The following is an 18,932-nucleotide window of genomic DNA, read 5'->3' as shown; positions in this document are numbered from 1 at the left end:
CCTAATGCGAGTTAGCTCACATATAGTTGCTAAGTTTATAGTTAGTAGAATGTCTAAAGTTAAAGATCAGCCGATTTCTGGGCGGAGAGGGGGTGAAGAATTACAGCATTGTTTAGCATTCTCTATACTGATGCTAAAGACTCTTTCATATGCTTATCAAGGGCTTTAAGGACAATTCATCTCATTGCTTTCTCATGTAAAACACACCCCTCTTCCAAAAAAAGCAAGCATTTGTGTTTCCAATACGCATCTGTGAAAGCCATTTACTGACAAATTCACTTTTATCACTACCTGTAATTTAGCATAACCTCGTTTTAATTTGTAATTGTGGCATGTTTAACTTTATTTTGGAGGTTGAGCAGAAATGTAAGAATAGTAATATCCAAGCATTATAAAGAATAATTTAAATACTAAAACATAAATGCTTCTTTCCCATCAGATAAACTACAGGATATGTCAGGAATTGTCTGTTGTGGAGTTATCACTGCTTTGCTTTTATTTAATAGCACAGAGATCAACAGTCCACATATTTACAGCACATTTTTCACTGTTCTGATGGATTATTTCACCTTTGAAAAAGTGTCAAAGACCTTTTCTTGTATTTTGTTGAGGCTTGAGATTTGATCCTCACTAAATCCTGTACAACTATGAACTATACTATATATTTCCCCTTCACACATTAAGGTCTCTAGGGTGAATTCAGGTAAACTGGGACACTTTTTGCCATTGAGATGACTGGGGAAATGTACCATTTATCCTGAATTGAGTCTACAACTTCTGCATAATATACACAGTATCAAGACATGCTCCAGTTGTTTTTTGTTCTGATTGCTGGTTCAAAAATTAGATGCAGCTGTTCATTGTATAGGGAACAAGTGCCCAAAACATGCCATTTAAATAATCTTTTTTCCCAATATACCATTGTTCAATTTTTTTTTTAAATTGCATTGAAACATCTCTTCATTTGTAATCAATCATGGTATAACACTTGTTTTGAAGTTAATTTGATATAAAATAATCTTATACACAGATATTAGATTTTATATATTCATATATAATATATATTCATTTAGCCCAATGCCCTCAAGTTTTATTCTTGGTGCTTCAAATAGTAATTTTTTTTGCACCTCCGTAGAGCTTCCAACTTATCTTTAAAGGAGGTTCATCTCCTTTACCCTTGAATTTTATTTTTTAGCAATGGCAGTTGAGCAAAAGCTAACTGGATTAAAAACAACAGGTTGTGATTCAACTAGCAAGACAAGTTAAGCAGAATTAACAAGAAAAAAAAAAAAAAACTTTAATTAGCCAGCAGCTTGATTTTATTCAATAACGGTGCCAAGAAATCCTATACAATCCTGTGAATCAATGGGGAACAGGGGGGAAAATTACAACTGTACATCTGCTGAAACTAGAAGCTGACATGCACAGCAAATGAGAAGCCAGCAAGTCAACTTCACCTCCATGATAAAGAAATAAAAGAGAACCCCCAAATTACTCAGTTTCTTTACCACAATCTTTTCACATTGCAGTTTGGCTTGCTAAAAGTCCTGTTTTTAATTTCCTTTGAATGGATAGTTCGTAGACGTAAGCCAATCAAGAAACGAAAACGGCGGCCTCGTAATGTTAAAAGAGCCTCTGGTCCTGGTGGAAAGAATGAGGGGGAATGACTGGTTTAATCCATGGGTCAAATCCACCAGCAGAGGCCAGAGTTGGAGGGGTAACTTGAAGACATTTGGGAAGTTTACTATGGTGAGAAAGAGAAACACAAAAAGATCAATTTTGTTTCAAGTTAATACCATCAAGACCCAAACACTTCAAGCACTAGGAAAAAAACAAAAAAAGCAAACCATAATCATGCAACAAGTTTTGTTTTTTCTTCATATCTTGCTAATGCAATTATCCTATCCTCCTCCATTTAATCCTTTCCAGCCAACATTCAGATGACCAGACATCATGAGGAAATTACTATTGCATCCTTGTGCAAGCCCAGAAGCCACTGATTATGGCAAAAGGCCTATCAGTGGATGCTACGCAATAATTCGAGAACTTGAGAAATTCATATAAATCTCTACAGAAACAAAACACTTAATGTAAAAAAAGACATCAAAACGACTTCATAAACTTACGCATTTCTCAATCTCCAGACCATCCTTGAAAAAGAGCATGAATGGTGTGACTCCATCCTCACGGAAGTCAAGGAGACCAATTATACCGTCCGGGTTCATGGATTCGCCAGTGAAAAACTGTAAGATTGAGAAAGTCAGTTAGCAGATCACAAAGGCGTTTCGTAACCCAAGACAAAAGTACTGGGATCCCCACTGACGCACGTGTAAAGAGCATACATGTGATTATTTTGTGCTACGCTGTTTTTAATTTCGCAAAACATTAGTAAGGCATAGATCACATCTTTATTTAGAGCAGGTGGTCTTAAGTCCAAACACAACAATGCGTAGATCACGGAGTGACATGCAGCTTGGCTAAAGCTATAGGACATCCAGGATCCGATCGCGTCGCAACCATGCCCATTTTCCAACGTAATTTGAAAGCTCAACCACTGGAAACAGGATCTTGTGTGTGGTGGTTGGGTATAGTGGGTAAGATCGCTTGGATTGGTCGTTCAGATTGATAGGTCTTGGATTTTGCACATGAGCCTCACACCAAGCGCTCTAATGATTACCTTGCTAAATCGACCATCGATTAGTCTTATCGATTAAATTATCGACAGGTTAATCGTTAGCATCCCTACTGCACGCAACTTCAGTTTCAATACAACCAAGGCAGAACATAATACACAACAGTTAAAAAAAAAAAAAGTGGGGTCAGCAAGACTTTTCAAAAAGAAACGAATACTTTAATTCAGAAAACGCATTAAAGGCTGTTCTTTTGGACTTTCTATTCTTCAAATGATCCTTAAAAAAAAAAAACATCAGTTTCAATAAAAATATTTAGCAGCAAAACAGTTTTCAAAATTGAGAAACGTTTCTCAAACACCAAATCAGCATATTAATGATTTCTGAAGGATCATGTGACACTGAAGACTGAGTAATGATGCTGAATTCAGCTTTGCCAGCATAGGAATAATCACTTTAAAACACATTAAAATAGAAAAGCCATTTATAAAATTATAATGTCAACATTTCTGATTTTGATTAAATATTTTTCAAAAACACAAAGAATCTCACCAACCCCAAACTTTTGAACAGTAGTTTATACAAATTCAGCAAAACGACAAAATCAGCAGTTACTGCAGCCTACCTGATAGTTTTTGATGTTGCCTAGAATTTTCTTGACCTCAGCCGGTGCGTTAGCCATGAAGGGGTCTACCCTGTCAGGTGAAAGTTCCTGTAGCTTGGCTTTCACTCTGTCACAATGGGGGGAAAAGGCAAATATTACCAAAACATTCAAGTTTTATTTAGCCTCACAAACTGCCAAGCACAGTGGTTTAAAATCAAAATTCTGTAGTCCCCAATTCAATCTTACATGCCACTCACTAGGCAGGCAGAAAGCGCAGGGACCTTTAATTTTGCATCTCAATATTTTAAAAACCCAGGTGGCCACAATGCAAGACTCTGAGCTGTCAATGATGCAAAAAATAATACCACAGGAAAATAATGTGAACCATGATATTTACAGTACAGCGAGCCTGTTGCAAGGTAAAACATGCCTCATAATGTTAAACTTACGCCTTCATGTAGTCCTTGATGTGAGCTGTGTAAGACTTCTTGTCAAAGGAGGTCTCCTGAAGCTTGTGGTTCAGAACAATATCCACACCGCTGACAGTGGCAGTCTCACAGCCCTCATCCTGAACTTCTGCTGACGCATTGCCACCAATCAGTGCGTCATCTATGTCTCCCTCTGCCCTGCTGATCATCTGCAAAAACATGAGTCAATGACTGTAGCTGATATCACATCACAAACATATTGATCAGGAATAGTACAACCAATGCTTACATCTGCAGAACTGATAAGAAAAAGTGGTAACTGACTCAAATTCGGGACGCACAATTATTTTTATTTCGCTATAGCCCATCAGAGATCGTACTCAGAATATGGTGGTTTCATAGGTCATAACCTTCAAAGGTGTCCTAAGTTGTCGTCATTGTACGTCCATGGGAGGGCTGCCACACAATTTTAAAAAGCAGTTTGTTTAAAATGAACCTGCATACCTTTCCCTCCACTTCAATCATCATTCCATTCTCAGACTCTTTGATTTTGTAGATGTCAGAGAACATCTCGTCCCCTGTGAAAGAAAACGAAGAAAAGTTAGATTCTCAGTCCAATGTGTTTAGTTACTTCGGATTATTTTATTTCTCTTTTCCACGGTCACTAAGTGGAAGACAACAGACAGCTTATTGCACTCTTGTGGTCCGATTTAATTAACTCCCATGAATATTCACTGGAACGCACTAAGAATCTCTCACTTTCTGCCTGGTTTTTCACACTAATGTTCTAACCCTCTGCTGCGGTTCTGTCAATTTTGACAAATCTATTTATTTATTTTTTAGAATTTACTTAATCGGAATGGTATGAAACTTAAAGATTTTGGCACTTGCTATGTGAACACACAAAAAAACAAGGTTTCGAAAAGGTTAAACAGTCATAGTCACAGACATTATTGCATTGAAGATGAATGGGAGGCAAATTTCATCTATTGGAAACATTTTGTACTGCGGCCAAAAAAAGCGCTACTGAAAGCTTAAACCTCAAATCTATGGCTTTGATTTTCAGTTTTAGAGTAAAACGGGTTTTGGAAAATATACATTACATAATTTAATGTGCATTTTTCATTATAGAAAGTGTACAGCTTTTTTTCCAAGCTCACCTCTTTAAACTTTCATCTCTTTTTGCACTTCAGCAATAATGTGCCATGTCATCTTTAAAAACAGACCAAACAGGCTGTGCTCCAAAGCCCATTCAAAATGTATGACATTTCAGTTGGAAACATCATTTTCAGGTTAATGGTCAAAAAGTGAATAAATTGATTTTAACTACTGCATAAATATAATTTAGTACCAAATAATAAAAGTTACAAAATATTAAAAACATCTAACTAAAATATAGTACAATTATTTCTTTGAAAAATAATCGTCATTTTCAAAGCGTAGTTCTGTACCCATTTCCACATCTAATCTCAATCAGTTTGTTTACTGGAAAGTTTCCAAAGCAGAGATGTAGCATATTTGTTTTCGGTCAAGATGACGTAAGCAACTTTTATCGTCACCGTTCCAGGTGACGGGACACTTTCCTTGACGCAACATGTACGTTATATTACAAGACTTAACATCACTACAGACATATTTAACACGCCCGCAATGTTGCTGCGGAAAGACTGGTTTGAACTTTTGGGGCAATTCATAATCTTCTGAAAGTAATTTATGTAAATCTCCTTATGGTGTTCGACGGATGAGGGGGGGAAAGAATGTCGCCTTATTGTATCCAGCTTTGGCAATCGCTTATTACACCCATGCATCGACCCTCTAAACAGGTTTATTGTCAGTATCTGTTTGGAGTTCAGCGGATGTTACTCACCCATAATTGCGCAAACCGTCACGGGGCGTAAGAAAAGGTCGATAATTCTCAAATATGAAAGAACTTTCCCTTTAAAGGCTCTCAGAAGTGAGCGAGGAGTAACGTTAAAGTGAACTGGCCTGGACTAGTAACACGCCCTGTTTAGCGCTCATTTCATCATCTCATAATTGGCTGTGAAAACGAAAAAAAAAAAAAAAAATAGCAACTTGGATTTTCAAAATGAGCCGTTTCCGTCGTCAAATTCACTAGAGATATTATTTTTCAAAACAGACAGTGATTAAGAGGAGCATGAGCATTAAAACCACTAACGTTAACATCACAACTTCTACCCAGCACCAAACCGGCCGACCGGCGTTTTAACTCAGCTGCTAACACTCCCATTTATCGACAAACTTTGTTTAAATATAACCAAACACGTTTATAACCTGAAATAGTTCGAGTAAAATTGATTCGCAATGGTAAGGTAAACAAAAGAGTAACATTTAAAACCGCAGCAATGAAGCGAACGTCTTTATAGTTCACAGCTTGGTTAGCCACTATGCTAACTGCATTCAACAAAGTTAGGCCGCGATGAGCCGGGAAAGACCGGCCCTTTAAAACACTTCAACAACATTTGACGCCAAAAATATAGGTAAAATCGTAACATTTCGGTATGCAACGTTGTGTTAGACGCTATTCTTACCGGTGATGATGTCCTTGTAGATGATCATTTTGTCGGATTGTGTTTGAGGGTGTCAGGAGGCGAACAGCGCTGGCTGTGACCTGATCGCGGACTCAGCTGAAAAGGCCGGCGCGTGCATTGAGCGTCTTATATATGCGCTGAGAAACACGGGCGCCCTCTAACGGGTTAACATGAAATCACTCCACAGGTATTGCGAGATTCCCAAACTCTTCTCTAAATTGGTTCCCACTGAACGGGATAACTATTTTAGATTACAATTCCAGGGAAATATACAAATTGTTATAGTGTTAAAACAGCAAGACATATGTGACATATAAGCATCTGGATCATTCATGTTCTGCAGTAGGTTACTTTTCCATCATCATACTTCCCTGGTCATGTCCCCCTGCCTTTTATGTCTCAGTAGTATTATATAAAATATGACATGTCTGATGTAAAGATTATATTATATTATATTATATTATATTATATTATATTATATTATATTATATTATATTATATTATTATTATTTTATCACAGTTATGAATCTTCATTATCGTGATCTTCATATCATTTCACTAGGTTAGTGTAACTTTTTGATTCAGAATTTTTGGACATTTTTGTTGTGGAGGCTATATGCACTAAATTCTAACATGACTGGCAGTTTATTAAAGCTATACTGTGTAATTTTTTAAGTTGATTCTTAGCAAAAAACACTTTGTTCTTTCAAAATGATATGTGCTCATTAATGTGTAATTAAAGGGATTCTTAAGGATTTAGCATTAAGCTTTGTATTAGTAGAAAACCTGTAGTATTTTCGAATTACCGAGCTTTCGACCTTCATATCCCCCTGAGACGAGATATTTATGTATTTTTTGTCTGAAAAAAATCCTCCGATGATGCAAAAATCGTCATTTTGCTTCATCTGAGGATTTTTTGGCCAGAGGCTAAAGACTACAGCCAGTAGTAGGAGCTGTCCCGCATGTTTTCAACCCGCCCATAGGGGGATCTCACTCACAGAATGTACATAGTTTCAGCCGTCTTTCTTTGGAAGCTAAGCTAGCAGGCTCTTGTTCTCTGGAGAAAGCTGAGTAGTAGGAGAAAGCTGCATGGGTTACCATCCTCTTTTTCCCGGACATGTCCGGCCGTCGAGATCGTCCAAAATGTCCAGGATTCAGCTTTTGCTTTCTGCGGTCGCCATTCATTGTTTACATGCACACCTTTTGTTTCAATCTAACTGAATTCATTCCGATTGGTGAATCTGAATGTAGTGTTTACATGAACGCTAAACAAGTGATCGGTTGATGTGCGTTTTAACATTGCTAAGAAAATTCCTGCTCCTCCGTGAGAGATACGAGACCGGCGCGTCTCAGTAATGACGCCACCGGCCTCGCGCCGTTCTCCCGCGGCCCTCAGCCTCGTCCTGCTCGCCACAGTAAACATGATGAATGGCGACTGTGAGCGCAAAAGCCGAATCCCGGACATTTTGGGCGATCTCGAAATCTTGGGCAAACTCGTCACGGAGTCTCAATAGTAGCCTAGCCTTGTTGTTTTCAACTGCGCTCTCTTACCGGTAGGCGTGGCTTGGGAGTGGCCTCCTAGGGCAGCGAAGCAAGTGAATTCTGGGAGTTGTTGTCTTTCATCCACATAAGCCAAAAATACATTTTCTGGATTTTCTCAGTCTAGAAAGCTCCAAATTCAAAAATAATTTCACATTTCTTCTACATAAATGACCTATTTTAAATACACATTCATCTTTCCAGAGGTGAAGTATCCCTTTAACTAATCAAGTATTCTCATAAGCGTAGAATCTGCCATTTAGAATACATACGAGCGAGTCGCTCGAATGGCGGCAGCCATGTTGCGCCTCCATCTTGAAAATATATTAGCCAAAGAGGGACATACCTGGAAATTCAAGCTTCGCCTTTCGCGTTTTTACACTCAGTGGCACCGTGACGAATGCGAGGGGGAGATTACTCGCGACTGCCGGCAGATTTGAAATAATACGGCCACCGTAGGAGTTAAAACGCCCTCGGAATGGGAGGGGCTAGAAAGTAATATTCAGTTGGTAGTCATAAACAATTTCACCGCTAGATGGGAGAAAATCCTACACAGTGTAGCTTTAAGAAATATACCAGGCATTTCTTTTATATTTTTCTTTCTCTATAAAAAATATATGACGAAAGTATAAAGAAATTATTTTCAATGTTTTCACTGTAGATTGAAGTTAGTACTGAAGTGTATGGGTCCATGATGAAATCTACTCCTAGGTGTGACCAGGGTCGTCGAGGTATGGGAAGTGGATGCAATAAGCCTTTATCGCAACACAATAGAACGCCGGAAGTAGCCGCGAAGCAGTGTACAGCGTCTTCCGGTTATTGCATTCACCATGGCTGCATGCTAATTATCACTGGACTACTTCGCTCTCGTGTCTCCCAAAAGTTAAATTTTTTTTAGTTTTCTTGATTCCATTTGAATGGTTTAATTAAATTGTTATAACCAATTGTTTAAAATGTAATGATTTAAGCTAAACTTTCTTCAAAGGTTAAACCAAACTTTTATTTTGACGGGTTGCCGTGTAGACCTTTGAGTCTCTCTGTGTTTTATGATATGATGATAGTTTTTCTCAAATGAAGCCAAAATGCTGCTGAAGTGACTCTCAGAGTGGCTGTGTTGATGAAGTACATTAATGTTAATACGTTAGGCTGAAAACATCGCGAGCGTCATGCGTGCCTAAGTGTGTGTGTGGTAAATGAAACAGTCTGTGCCATTAATTCACAGAGACACACAGAACATGCACGATTCCTATTTAAATGGTCTTTATGCGGTTTAATATTGACAGACACTGGTCTATATCGCGATTGTATGAAAGGTGTAACTAAGTAACCACCGGAAGTGCGAGTACACTGCTTGGCGATTTCGAACGTTCCGAAACCAGGAAATGAGATAAAGGCCTATTTACCTTCGGGTAAGTGATGAGGAGATTTGGAGACGGCACAGGTGGGGCATCTTTGCACATAGCGCTGAACTTCCTGGGTCAAATGGGACGAGTACTGGTTGCAGAGGAGTGAGAGGGTTTGCTGACTGCCTGGGTGTCCTGAGCCTAAGGATGAATGTACAGCGTCTATGAGAGGAAGGCGTAGGGCTGATGGAACATAAACTGTACCCTCAGGACCTCCCGGTGGAGCAGGCTCAGAGTGAGTGGCCTCGGTGATCGGGGGTTAAGGCGTTGGGCTTCCCGAAGGTATTCTAGGTTGTGGTGGTCCGTGATGACCGGCTCAAAGGGATGTTTTGGCTCCCTCCAACCAATGTCGCCACTCCTTAAGCTCCAGTTTGATGGCTAGCAACTCTGTTGCCGATGTCATTCTGCTCCACCGGGGATAAATTCCTTGAAAAGAAGGCACATGGATGAAGCTTTAGTGGATTCCCCAGCGACTGAGACAACACCGCCCTCACACCAGATGTGGAGGCAGGGCTCGCAAAATTTCAAAATCGCTGGTAGCCCTTCGGGCAGGCACTCTTCAGATTTTGGTAGCCCGAAATGAATTTTACTAGCCCATATAAAAAGACTACAATTTTTAATGTAGAATATTTATGAGTCAAAACAATGAATCAAAAACTTTTTCAAAACACAAATATCAACAAATATGCATCTGGTAATAACTGAACTGAAATTTGTGTGACCAGTATGGAACATGAATCAGTCTGTGTCTGTGGCTCAGCCCCCAATGAGGGTATGATAAAATAAAAGTAACTCTTTAGTTTAGGGTCTAATACTCACTATTAACTAGTTTCATTAACATGGAGATGGCAGGGCTTTTTCATCACTGAGGTCCTGAATGTGAGATATGCTAGTTAGGGGGGTTCGGGGGAATTTTGATTCCTCTGATCTACATATGTGCATTTTAAGATGTTTTGAAGGGCAAAAAAAATTGGATAACAATAGCTTTAAAACCATGTAAGTGGGCAGCTGATTATTTTTCTCTCCTTATTTTTCGCATCACACTCCTATTCTCTTTGTTTTTCTCTTGCTCTGTCTCTTCCCCTCCTAAAGCTGAGCTTTGACTGATAGGCTTTTCATTTTTGTCTGTCAGTGAAGAAAGTTAACAAAGGGTCAACTGACAGGTTGATTTATGAATCATTTTCTCAGACACGTTAATTTACTGAAAGCTACTAGGAAAGCTAGGTAGCCTAACTAAGTTTATTAAATTCATTCACAATATGTACACATTCATTATTGATCTTATTCTTAATACAGGGCCGTAGACAGGGCTTTATAATCAAAGAGGTCCTACATTTAAAGTTATTAGGGGGTTCAAATTTTTTATTTCTCTGATATGTCCATTTCAAGATGTTTGAAGGCCCAAAAAGGATAAGAAATAGCTTTAAAACCATGTCAGCGGGCAGTAGATGATACCTGCTCTCACTTCTTATCCATCACTCTTTCTTTTTCTCTCAGTCTCCTCATCTTGCCCTGGTTCTTCCCCACCTAAAGCTGAACTTTTTTAATTTACTGAAGGCTACAAATTGTATATTAATTCTCAACATGTACACATTCATTATTATTCTTGTGCCTATGATGAAAATGGCTTTGTTAATGCTAATGTCCCCTCACAATGACAGTAAACTAATTATTAGTCACATTACAGGCCTATTTTCAGTTCAAAATGGCGAAATTAGACAAAAGTATATTCATTTGCCTGATTATTTTTGTCATTTGTTTCACATTTATGACCTAAAAAAGCTGTTAAATATGAAATGTTTAGTTTAGCTACTTACATCTTATCTCGCACTTGACCGTAAACTGAAGCGAGTCGCTCTGCTCAAATTCGCGCTCAGCAGCTTCTTGTGAACATAAAGCCCGCCTACTTTGATTTGATTGGTCATCTCAAATATTCTGACATTGACGAGCACCACCGACCAATGAGTGACAGACCAATGAGACTCAGATGAACACACGCACACCCTGTTCTCTCTCTTTCTGACGTGCGCGCCGCTGCGGATTGAAGATAAATAACGCGCTGAATCTGATTATAACAAGACTGAAGCGAACACTATTTCAGATAGCCCGTCGGGCAGGCCGGTTATGCATTTTGGTAGCCCGACTGGAAAACACAACGCCCCGGGACGTCGGGCAGGCGATTTTGCGAGCGCTGTGGAGGCGTCAACCTCAAGCGCAAGCTTCCTTGAGTTGATGGAATGCAGATGTAGCAGCGGGTGTCCAGGACAGAGACTTGGGCTTATTGACTTGGGCGAAGCATGGTGGTGAGGAGATCTTGCTGAAAACTGCAATGAATCAGCTGTTAAAGTTTGCGAATCCCAAGAATCTCTGCAGATTTTCACAGAAGATGGAAGTGGCCAATTCTGGACTGCTTTTACCTTCCCCTGGTCCATCTTGACTCCAGACGCATCAATGATGTAGCCCAAAAACTGGATAGATGATTGATGAATCTCACACTTATGTAGTTTTAAATTGAGGTGGTTCTCTCTCAGCCTTTGGAGGATCTGCGCAATGCAGAGACAGTGGTCGGCCTCATTCTGGGAATAGATCAGATTAGATAATAGATGTCATGTAGATGATCACAAAGTGGTGAAATTTCTGGAATACGAGTGAGAGGAGCTGAGGAGTCTAGACTAGCGCTGAGGGATTGGATGGATTTGTGACAGTATGTTTTAATCTAACCTTCAGAATAATTTATGCAATTTTTATTTATTTGAAATAATTAAAAGAGAAGTTTCATGTATATACTTGTATTGTTCAACTGGTCGAGGTTGATATGGGATGAAGTATAGGGCAATGCATTACTTTTCAGAGAGAGTAATTAGTACAGTAATCTAATTACAGTGTTGAAGATGCAATTAGCTGCTAGAAATTAATTACATTTTTAGAGTAACTCAACACTGATTGTAATTGAAACTGGCAATCAATTTTATTTTATTTTTTTTTGTGTAGGTTTTTTGTGGCATAGTGGAGAGAAAACAACAGCATAAAGCAGAAACTCATGTGACGCTTTTGAGTTGTTTATATGATGATCATATGTATGGTGGCCGAGATAGCTCAACACGCTGCAACTGAAGAAAACACATGCAAATAGAAAAAAACACCAGCAAATTAGGAAAACATCTTCATCAGTTTTACAACACGTGTGCTCCAAATACTCACAACACAACCAAATAAAGAAATGTGCTGGAAAAGTTCACAACACAACCAAATACAGAAATGCACTGCAGACCACAAAGGAAATGTTTTCAGGAGACCCCAATAAGTGATGAACTCGGCTGGGACACGCTTATAGCTCAGTCTACTTTTTGTTTTATTTTATTTTTTTAACTTTTTTTTAAAAACGCGTTTCTGTATTTGGTTGTGCTGTGAACTTTTGCAGCGTTTTTCTGTATTTGGTTGTGTTGTGAGTATTTGGAGCACACATGTGTTGTAAAACTGATGAAGATATTTTCTTAATTTGCAGGTGTTTTTCTATTTGCATGTGTTTTCTTCAGTTGCAGCGCGTTGAGCTCTCTCGGCCACCGTATACTATATGGTTTTATTTTATTTATTTATTTTGATTTTTTGTCACGGTTTAGGCCCATGCAGGACACTTTGATGAGGAGTGACATCTGGTTGTTCTCTTGCTGTTCCTCTGTCTCATCTCATTCCCCATCCCGTTAGACGCAACATGAGTGGCTCTCCTCAGCCTGTGTATCCTTTGTTGGCTGTACGGGCAGCTCTGGATTCCCCACACTCTTTGTTATGTGTTCACATGTGTCACTTCACTTTGGAGGTTGTATTGCCCAAAGTGTGCAAATAAACTCTGTTCTCACTACTCTCTGCTTTTGAGTCCTCTGTTCACCGCATATTTGGATAGAATCTCGCCGTATCCTCTCTGAAACATCTCTCTAGCTAAACCTGCTCAGGAACGGCTTGAGCAGTTGCAGACCAACCCTCCTGTGGCTCCTATTGTTCCTCCTCCTCCCGACCCCGATGTGGCCATTCCGCATCGTGCCGAACCTCACCTGAATTCACCTGCTCCGTACTCCGGTGAGCCTAATTCATGTCGGTCCTTTTTGTCACAATGCTCTCTGACTTTTTCACTCCAGCCCTCCTGTTTTCCCACGGAGCAATCTAAAGTGGCCTTCGCCATCATGCTTCTGGTCGGCCAAGCGAGAGAATGGGGAACGGCCATGTGGGACAATGGACATGTACCTCATTCAATGATTTTTCTGAGGAATTTGGCAAGGTTTTCGTCCGATCCACTCTGGGAACCGATGCAGCGCGGGCATTGTCACTACTGCAAAAGGGAGGTCAGTCTGTTTCAGATTACTCTATTGAATTCCGCACGCTTGCCGCGTCTTGTGAATGGAATGCCAAGGCCCAATGGGATAATTTCCTTCACAGACTGGCCGAGTACATCAAGGATGAGATTTGTTCACTGAAGTTGCTCCCAGTCTTGACGGATTAATCAATCTCACTACTGGCGAATGTACTGGAGGCTTACCATGATTTAAGAGAGTTTTTCAGTAAGTTCATCTCTTCCTCCGACCGCACCGCCCATACGACTGTGCGATAGATCTGTTGTCTGGCACTTCTCCTCCTAGGGTGTGTCTTTACTCTCATTCCAGGCCTGAGAGGGAGGCCATGGAGAAGTATATTCATGATTCTCAGGTAGCTGGCATTATTTGAACCTATTCCTCTCCGGCTGGGGCAGGGTTCTTCATGGAGAGGAAATCTGGATCGCTGCACCCATGTATAGATTATTGGGGGTTGAATGACATCTTGGTGAAGAATTGCAATTCTTTGCCGTTGATGTCATCGCCCTTCGAACTCTTGCAGCGGGAGACCATTTTTGCCAAGTTGGACCCCAGCAATTCTTATCACCTAGTTCGGGGACGAATGTAAGACTGCCTTTAACACCCCCACAGGGTACCTTGAATATTTGGTCATGCATTTTGGGCTTTCAAACTTCCCGGCGGTCTTCCAGGCACTCATCAATGACGTGCTCAGAGACATGGTCAACCACTTTGTATTTGTTTACCTCGACGACATCATGATCGTCTGGCAGAACGAGCGCGACCATGTCCTGCACGTCAGGCGATGTCTGTGCTCCAGCGGCTACTTGCGAATCACTTATTCGCCAAGGTGGAGAAGTGCGACTTTCATGCACGGTCGGTTCCGTTCCTGGGATTCATTCTTTCACCAGAGAGTATCTGAATGGATCTCGCTAAGGTAAAAACAGTTGCTGATTGGCCCACCCCAGATAGTCGTAGAGCGGCCCAGCGATTTCTGGGGTTCGCCAATTTTTTACAGGGTGTTTATTGGGAATTCTAGCCAGGTAGCCCTTCCTCTGACTGATCTCTCCTCCACTCGAAAACATTTCTGTGGGTCGCTGCAGGCTCAGACCCATACGGACATCATCACAAGTGGTTATAAGAATTACACAAATTAACACAATATAACATTTTGTCATCATGAAAAATTAAAGGTTACTTACAACAGACTCAAGGATAATATGTTTTCAAAGTGTGTTCAAAGGTTTTGACATTTTCTTAAAGGAAGTAAAAAGGGATTTTATATTAGAGGATAACATTCTAAAATTGGGATAACAGTGAATGTTTCTGGCTTTGTGAACATGAAATTTACCCAGAAGACAAAGTAATAATACAGTATAATAATCGGAGCAATTCCAAGAGGGTCCTCACACCATCGTTGCTCGGGCCCTAATTATCAAGATTAACATCCTTAGAATGAAAATCGGACCAAAAAAAAGAGATTGATTAGGTAATCTGTGTCTATAGGCATGAGCGTTCAGCTTGTACAGTGCAGTGTAGTAAAATAATGCGTATGTACACAGGCGCATAGTCTTTCTTTACAAAGTGTCATCGCCAACTACTTGTCTGGCATGAATAATAGCATTTTTAGATTTACAGTCAAATACCCAGAACCAGAAATAACAAGAGTCAGAATGATAATAAATTAAAGAAAAGTTTTACTGAAGATAGTTTGCAGTTTCATCAGCAGAAGTCAGCTTCAAGACTCCCAAGGAGTTTGTGGGCTGCCCCACTTACAGTTACAAAGATCACAGCAATTATATGTCAGAATGAGAGTAGTTTATTGTGACAGACAGGACAGCGAAAAAATAATCAGAACAGCACATACTATGCATGACACCAAGCATATCTCACTTCAGCTAGATATAGGCAGCTGACTAGCTGCAGCTGAATGACTGATTGAGTGATCAGCTAGTTACTAGGCAACAAACAAGCCACCACACATACACAGACCCAACACCTACAGACACACCAGACACATACGCAAAATGAACACACGGATCCATGAACCGTGACAGTACCCCCTCCCCTAAGAGCACCTCCTGGTGCTCCCAGGGGAACCTACCTGGCGATTGTAATCATCGATAAGGGAGTGATCCAGTATGTCCCTAGCAGGAACCCAACTTTTCTTCTCTGGACCGTAACCTTCCCAGTCCACCAGGTACTGAAATCCGCGTCCCCTCCTTCTCAAGTCCAGAATGCGATTGACCGAATAAGTGGGCTCCCCATCTACGAGTCGCGGCGGCTAATTTAGAGACATGAAAAAAGGGGATGAATTCTCCTGTACGCCAGAGGGAGTTTGAGGCGGACTGCCACCGGACTAAGAATCTTGGTGGCAGTAAATGGGCCGATGAATTTGGGAGCTAACTTGTTACATACGGAGCGGAGAGGAATGTTCTTGGAGGAAAGCCACATTTTTTGGCCCACGACGTAGACGGGAGGCTTCGACCGGTGGCGATCAGCCTGAGCCTTCGTGCGCGCTCCCACTTGGGGAGAGTCTCGCAGGCTCTACTCCAAGTGTGGTGGCACCTCTGGATGAGCGCGTGAGCGGAGGGGACCGCGACTTTGGATTCCAGACTGGGAAAAATAGGTGGTTGGTACCAGTGATGCGCGGGTCAATGTATAAACAACCCGCACCCGACCGACGTTTTCAACTAACCCGCCCGCAACTCGGACCGCAAAAAAAAAAAGTAGAAAATATTGTACCCGACCCGCTTCCTGACCCGGACGGAGTGTTAAAAGGACGGAGCGTCGCCCTATTTCCCGCTCCAATTTCGCTCCGCGCACACCACGATTCTGAAGCATGCTCAGTCAAGCCTGACTCAGTCTACTGTTGATGACTGCAAGATGGATTCTATTTTCAGTCAAAACTCGGCTCAATAATGGAGTTCAAAATGTAGGCTACTTCAAAAAGGAAAATAAGAAGTCACAGGTGTAGGCTATAATGTGGTAGAAGAAAACGAATGTGGAGACATCATTCCAGTCAGTAAAGATTCATTTTGGAATCTAAAAAGACACATCTCTCGTAAACATGCAGTGTGATGTGAACACGCTGGGAAGAAAGCAAAAGGTTAGCAAATTGAATACGGTAACCTGTAACAAAGTGTAAATTAAATATAGCGTAATATTCAAACAATTGATACAAGCCCATTTAAATTTTAATCCTGCGCGCTGCGCAAAAGTTCAGTTATAAGAATGTTGGCCTAATAGTTAGGCTAATTTAGCCTACTTTTAAAACGTTTATGTATATTTTTTTTTATATTTTTCTTTATATAAATTTTATTTATTTATTTTACAGCAGTTTGTGTGTACAATGGATATACGCCCATTTAAATTGTAATCGTGCGCGTTGCGCAAAAGTTCACTTATCAAAATTCTGGCCTAATAAATTTACTTTTAAAATTTTTATGTAGGCTATATTTTTGTTTATATAATTGTTATTTATATTATTAGGCCCATTTATTCGTTTAATTTTAAAGGACTTTGTGTACGTAGGCTATATTCCTTCTTACATAGGTCTAATTTGTAATTTGAAATAAAACATTTCTATTTGAAAAATGTTGTTGTTGCTCATTAATTCTTTAGGAGGTAAGGCTGTGGTCTAAGCTAAAAGTGATATACATGTAGATTTTTTTTTTTCCTTTTTTGGAGCGAGAGGGGGGCGATTTGAGTGGAGCGCGGAGCAAACTGCGTTGAGCGCTGAGCGATGATGAGCGGAGCGGCCTGATGTAGCTTTGAGCGGGGGAGCGAACATTTCCATGAGCGATGATGAGCAGAGATTCTTCCCGCTCCACTCCGCTCATATGCTCTCTAGTACTATATAAATTACAAAGGTTTAATTGGCATCTTTATTTCAAAGGACCCGACCGACCGCGACCCAAATATCATTAAAAATATTTTTGGATGACTCATAACCGCGGGTAACCGCGGGTGACCGCAGGCACCCGCTCATTTCGGATCAACCCGCGCATCACTGGTTGGTACCCTACGCTACACTCAAATGGAGATAGGCCTGTGGATGACACTGGTAAGGAGTTATGTGCGTACTCAACCCATGAGAGTTTCTGGCTCCAGGAGGAAGGATTCTGAGAAACCAAACATCGCAACACTCTCTCTAAGTCTTGGTTGGCACGCTCGGTCTGGCCGTTGCTCTGAGGATGAAAACCAGAAGAAAGACTGACACTCGCCCCAAATAACCGACAAAACTCTCTCCAAAATTTGGAAATAAATTGGGGACCCCTGTCAGAGACCACGTCCATCGGCAGGCCATGTAAACGAAAGACGTGATCTACGACAGCAACCGCTGTCTCCTTGGCAGACGGTAATTTGGGCAAGGGGATGAAATGAGCCGCCTTTGAGAACCGGTCCACTACGGTCAAAACGACCGTATTGCCCTGGGAGGACGGGAGGGCAGTGACAAAATCTAGCGTGATGTGGGACCAGGGTCTCGAAGGGACAGACAGCGGTTGGAGTAACCCATCCGGTGGGCGATTGGAAGTCTTACCACGAGCACAGACCGAACATGCCAAAACAAAACTTCGAATGTCGCAAGCCATGGAAGGCCACCAGAATCGTTGCTTGACCAAAAAACTGGTGCGATTGACTCTTGGATGGCATGCTACATTGGAACAATGACCCCACTGAATAACGTCGGACCGTAACCCCTCCGGCACGAATAAACGACTCGGTGGACACTCGGGCGGAGGCGTTACCTCTTCAAAGGCTGAACGGACCTTCGACTCGATCTCCCATATGAGTGTGGAGACAATGAGTCTCTCAGGAAAAATGCACTCGGGAGTGGACAGGTGAACGGAACAGTCAAAAATGCGAGATAAAGCATCTTAGAATTGATGTTCTTAGAACCCGGACGATACTATAGTGAAAACTCAAAGCGACTGAAAAAAAGTGCCCACCGAGCCTGCCTGGAGTTGAGTCGTTTAGCAGATCTGATATATTCGAGGTTCTTATGATCGGTCCAGACTAGGGCTGGGTATTGACACAAATTTCACAATTCGATTCAATTTCGATTCACAAGCTTGCAATTCGATTCGATTCGATTCAATATCGATTATTTTGGATATCAGGTACAATACATTGCACATTTTCTCAAGGAAAACAAATCTCTTGAACTATTATTGTAAACTATGGGAGTCAGTTGTAGCCTATAGGCTTCATTAGCCTACTATAATATTGAAGGTAAAAATTAACTGATTTGCATACAAACACTTAAAATACACTTTTATTTATTTTTATAATAATAAAGTTACATGAAATTGTATACAAATTTAATTGGTGGCTGTCATAAAAAAACTTTCCAGATTTACAGGTGCTGGTCATAAAATTAGAATATCATCAAAAAGTTGATTTATTTCAGTAATTCCGAATTCAAAATTTTGACAATTTTGGCCATGTCAAAAG

At 40.7% G+C, this 18,932-nt stretch overlaps 1 protein-coding gene across 1 annotated transcript; it reads right to left on the bottom strand.

The window, feature by feature from the left end:
- Window positions 1–1,499: 1,499 nt before the first annotated feature.
- On the bottom strand, window positions 1,500–6,345 carry tpt1 (tumor protein, translationally-controlled 1). Its single transcript, XM_079897099.1, has 6 exons — window positions 6,212–6,345; window positions 4,167–4,240; window positions 3,684–3,871; window positions 3,256–3,361; window positions 2,127–2,243; window positions 1,500–1,744 (listed from the first exon to the last, which is right to left on the bottom strand). Exons 1-6 carry the CDS (start codon window positions 6,237–6,239, stop codon window positions 1,742–1,744), a joined length of 516 nt encoding a protein of 171 aa, XP_079753225.1. The 5' UTR covers window positions 6,240–6,345; the 3' UTR covers window positions 1,500–1,741.
- Between the last annotated feature and the right edge of the window lie 12,587 nt (window positions 6,346–18,932).

This window comes from Squalius cephalus (genome assembly GCF_949319135.1).
Source record: "Squalius cephalus genome assembly, chromosome: 2".
NCBI lineage: Eukaryota > Metazoa > Chordata > Actinopteri > Cypriniformes > Leuciscidae > Squalius > Squalius cephalus.
Note: the sequence above shows the minus strand (reverse complement) of the source record. Positions and strands in the feature narration are given on the sequence as shown.

Excerpts from the sequence above, each read along its gene's own strand:
- tpt1 (XM_079897099.1), bottom strand. The coding sequence starts at position 6,239 with ATGATCATCTACAAGGACATCATCACCG. Across the intron at positions 4,241-6,211 it reads CTACAAGGACATCATCACCG|GGGACGAGATGTTCTCTGAC; the intron begins GTAAGAATAGCG and ends TTTCTTTCACAG. Across the intron at positions 2,244-3,255 it reads GCAACATCAAAAACTATCAG|TTTTTCACTGGCGAATCCAT; the intron begins GTAGGCTGCAGT and ends TCAATCTTACAG.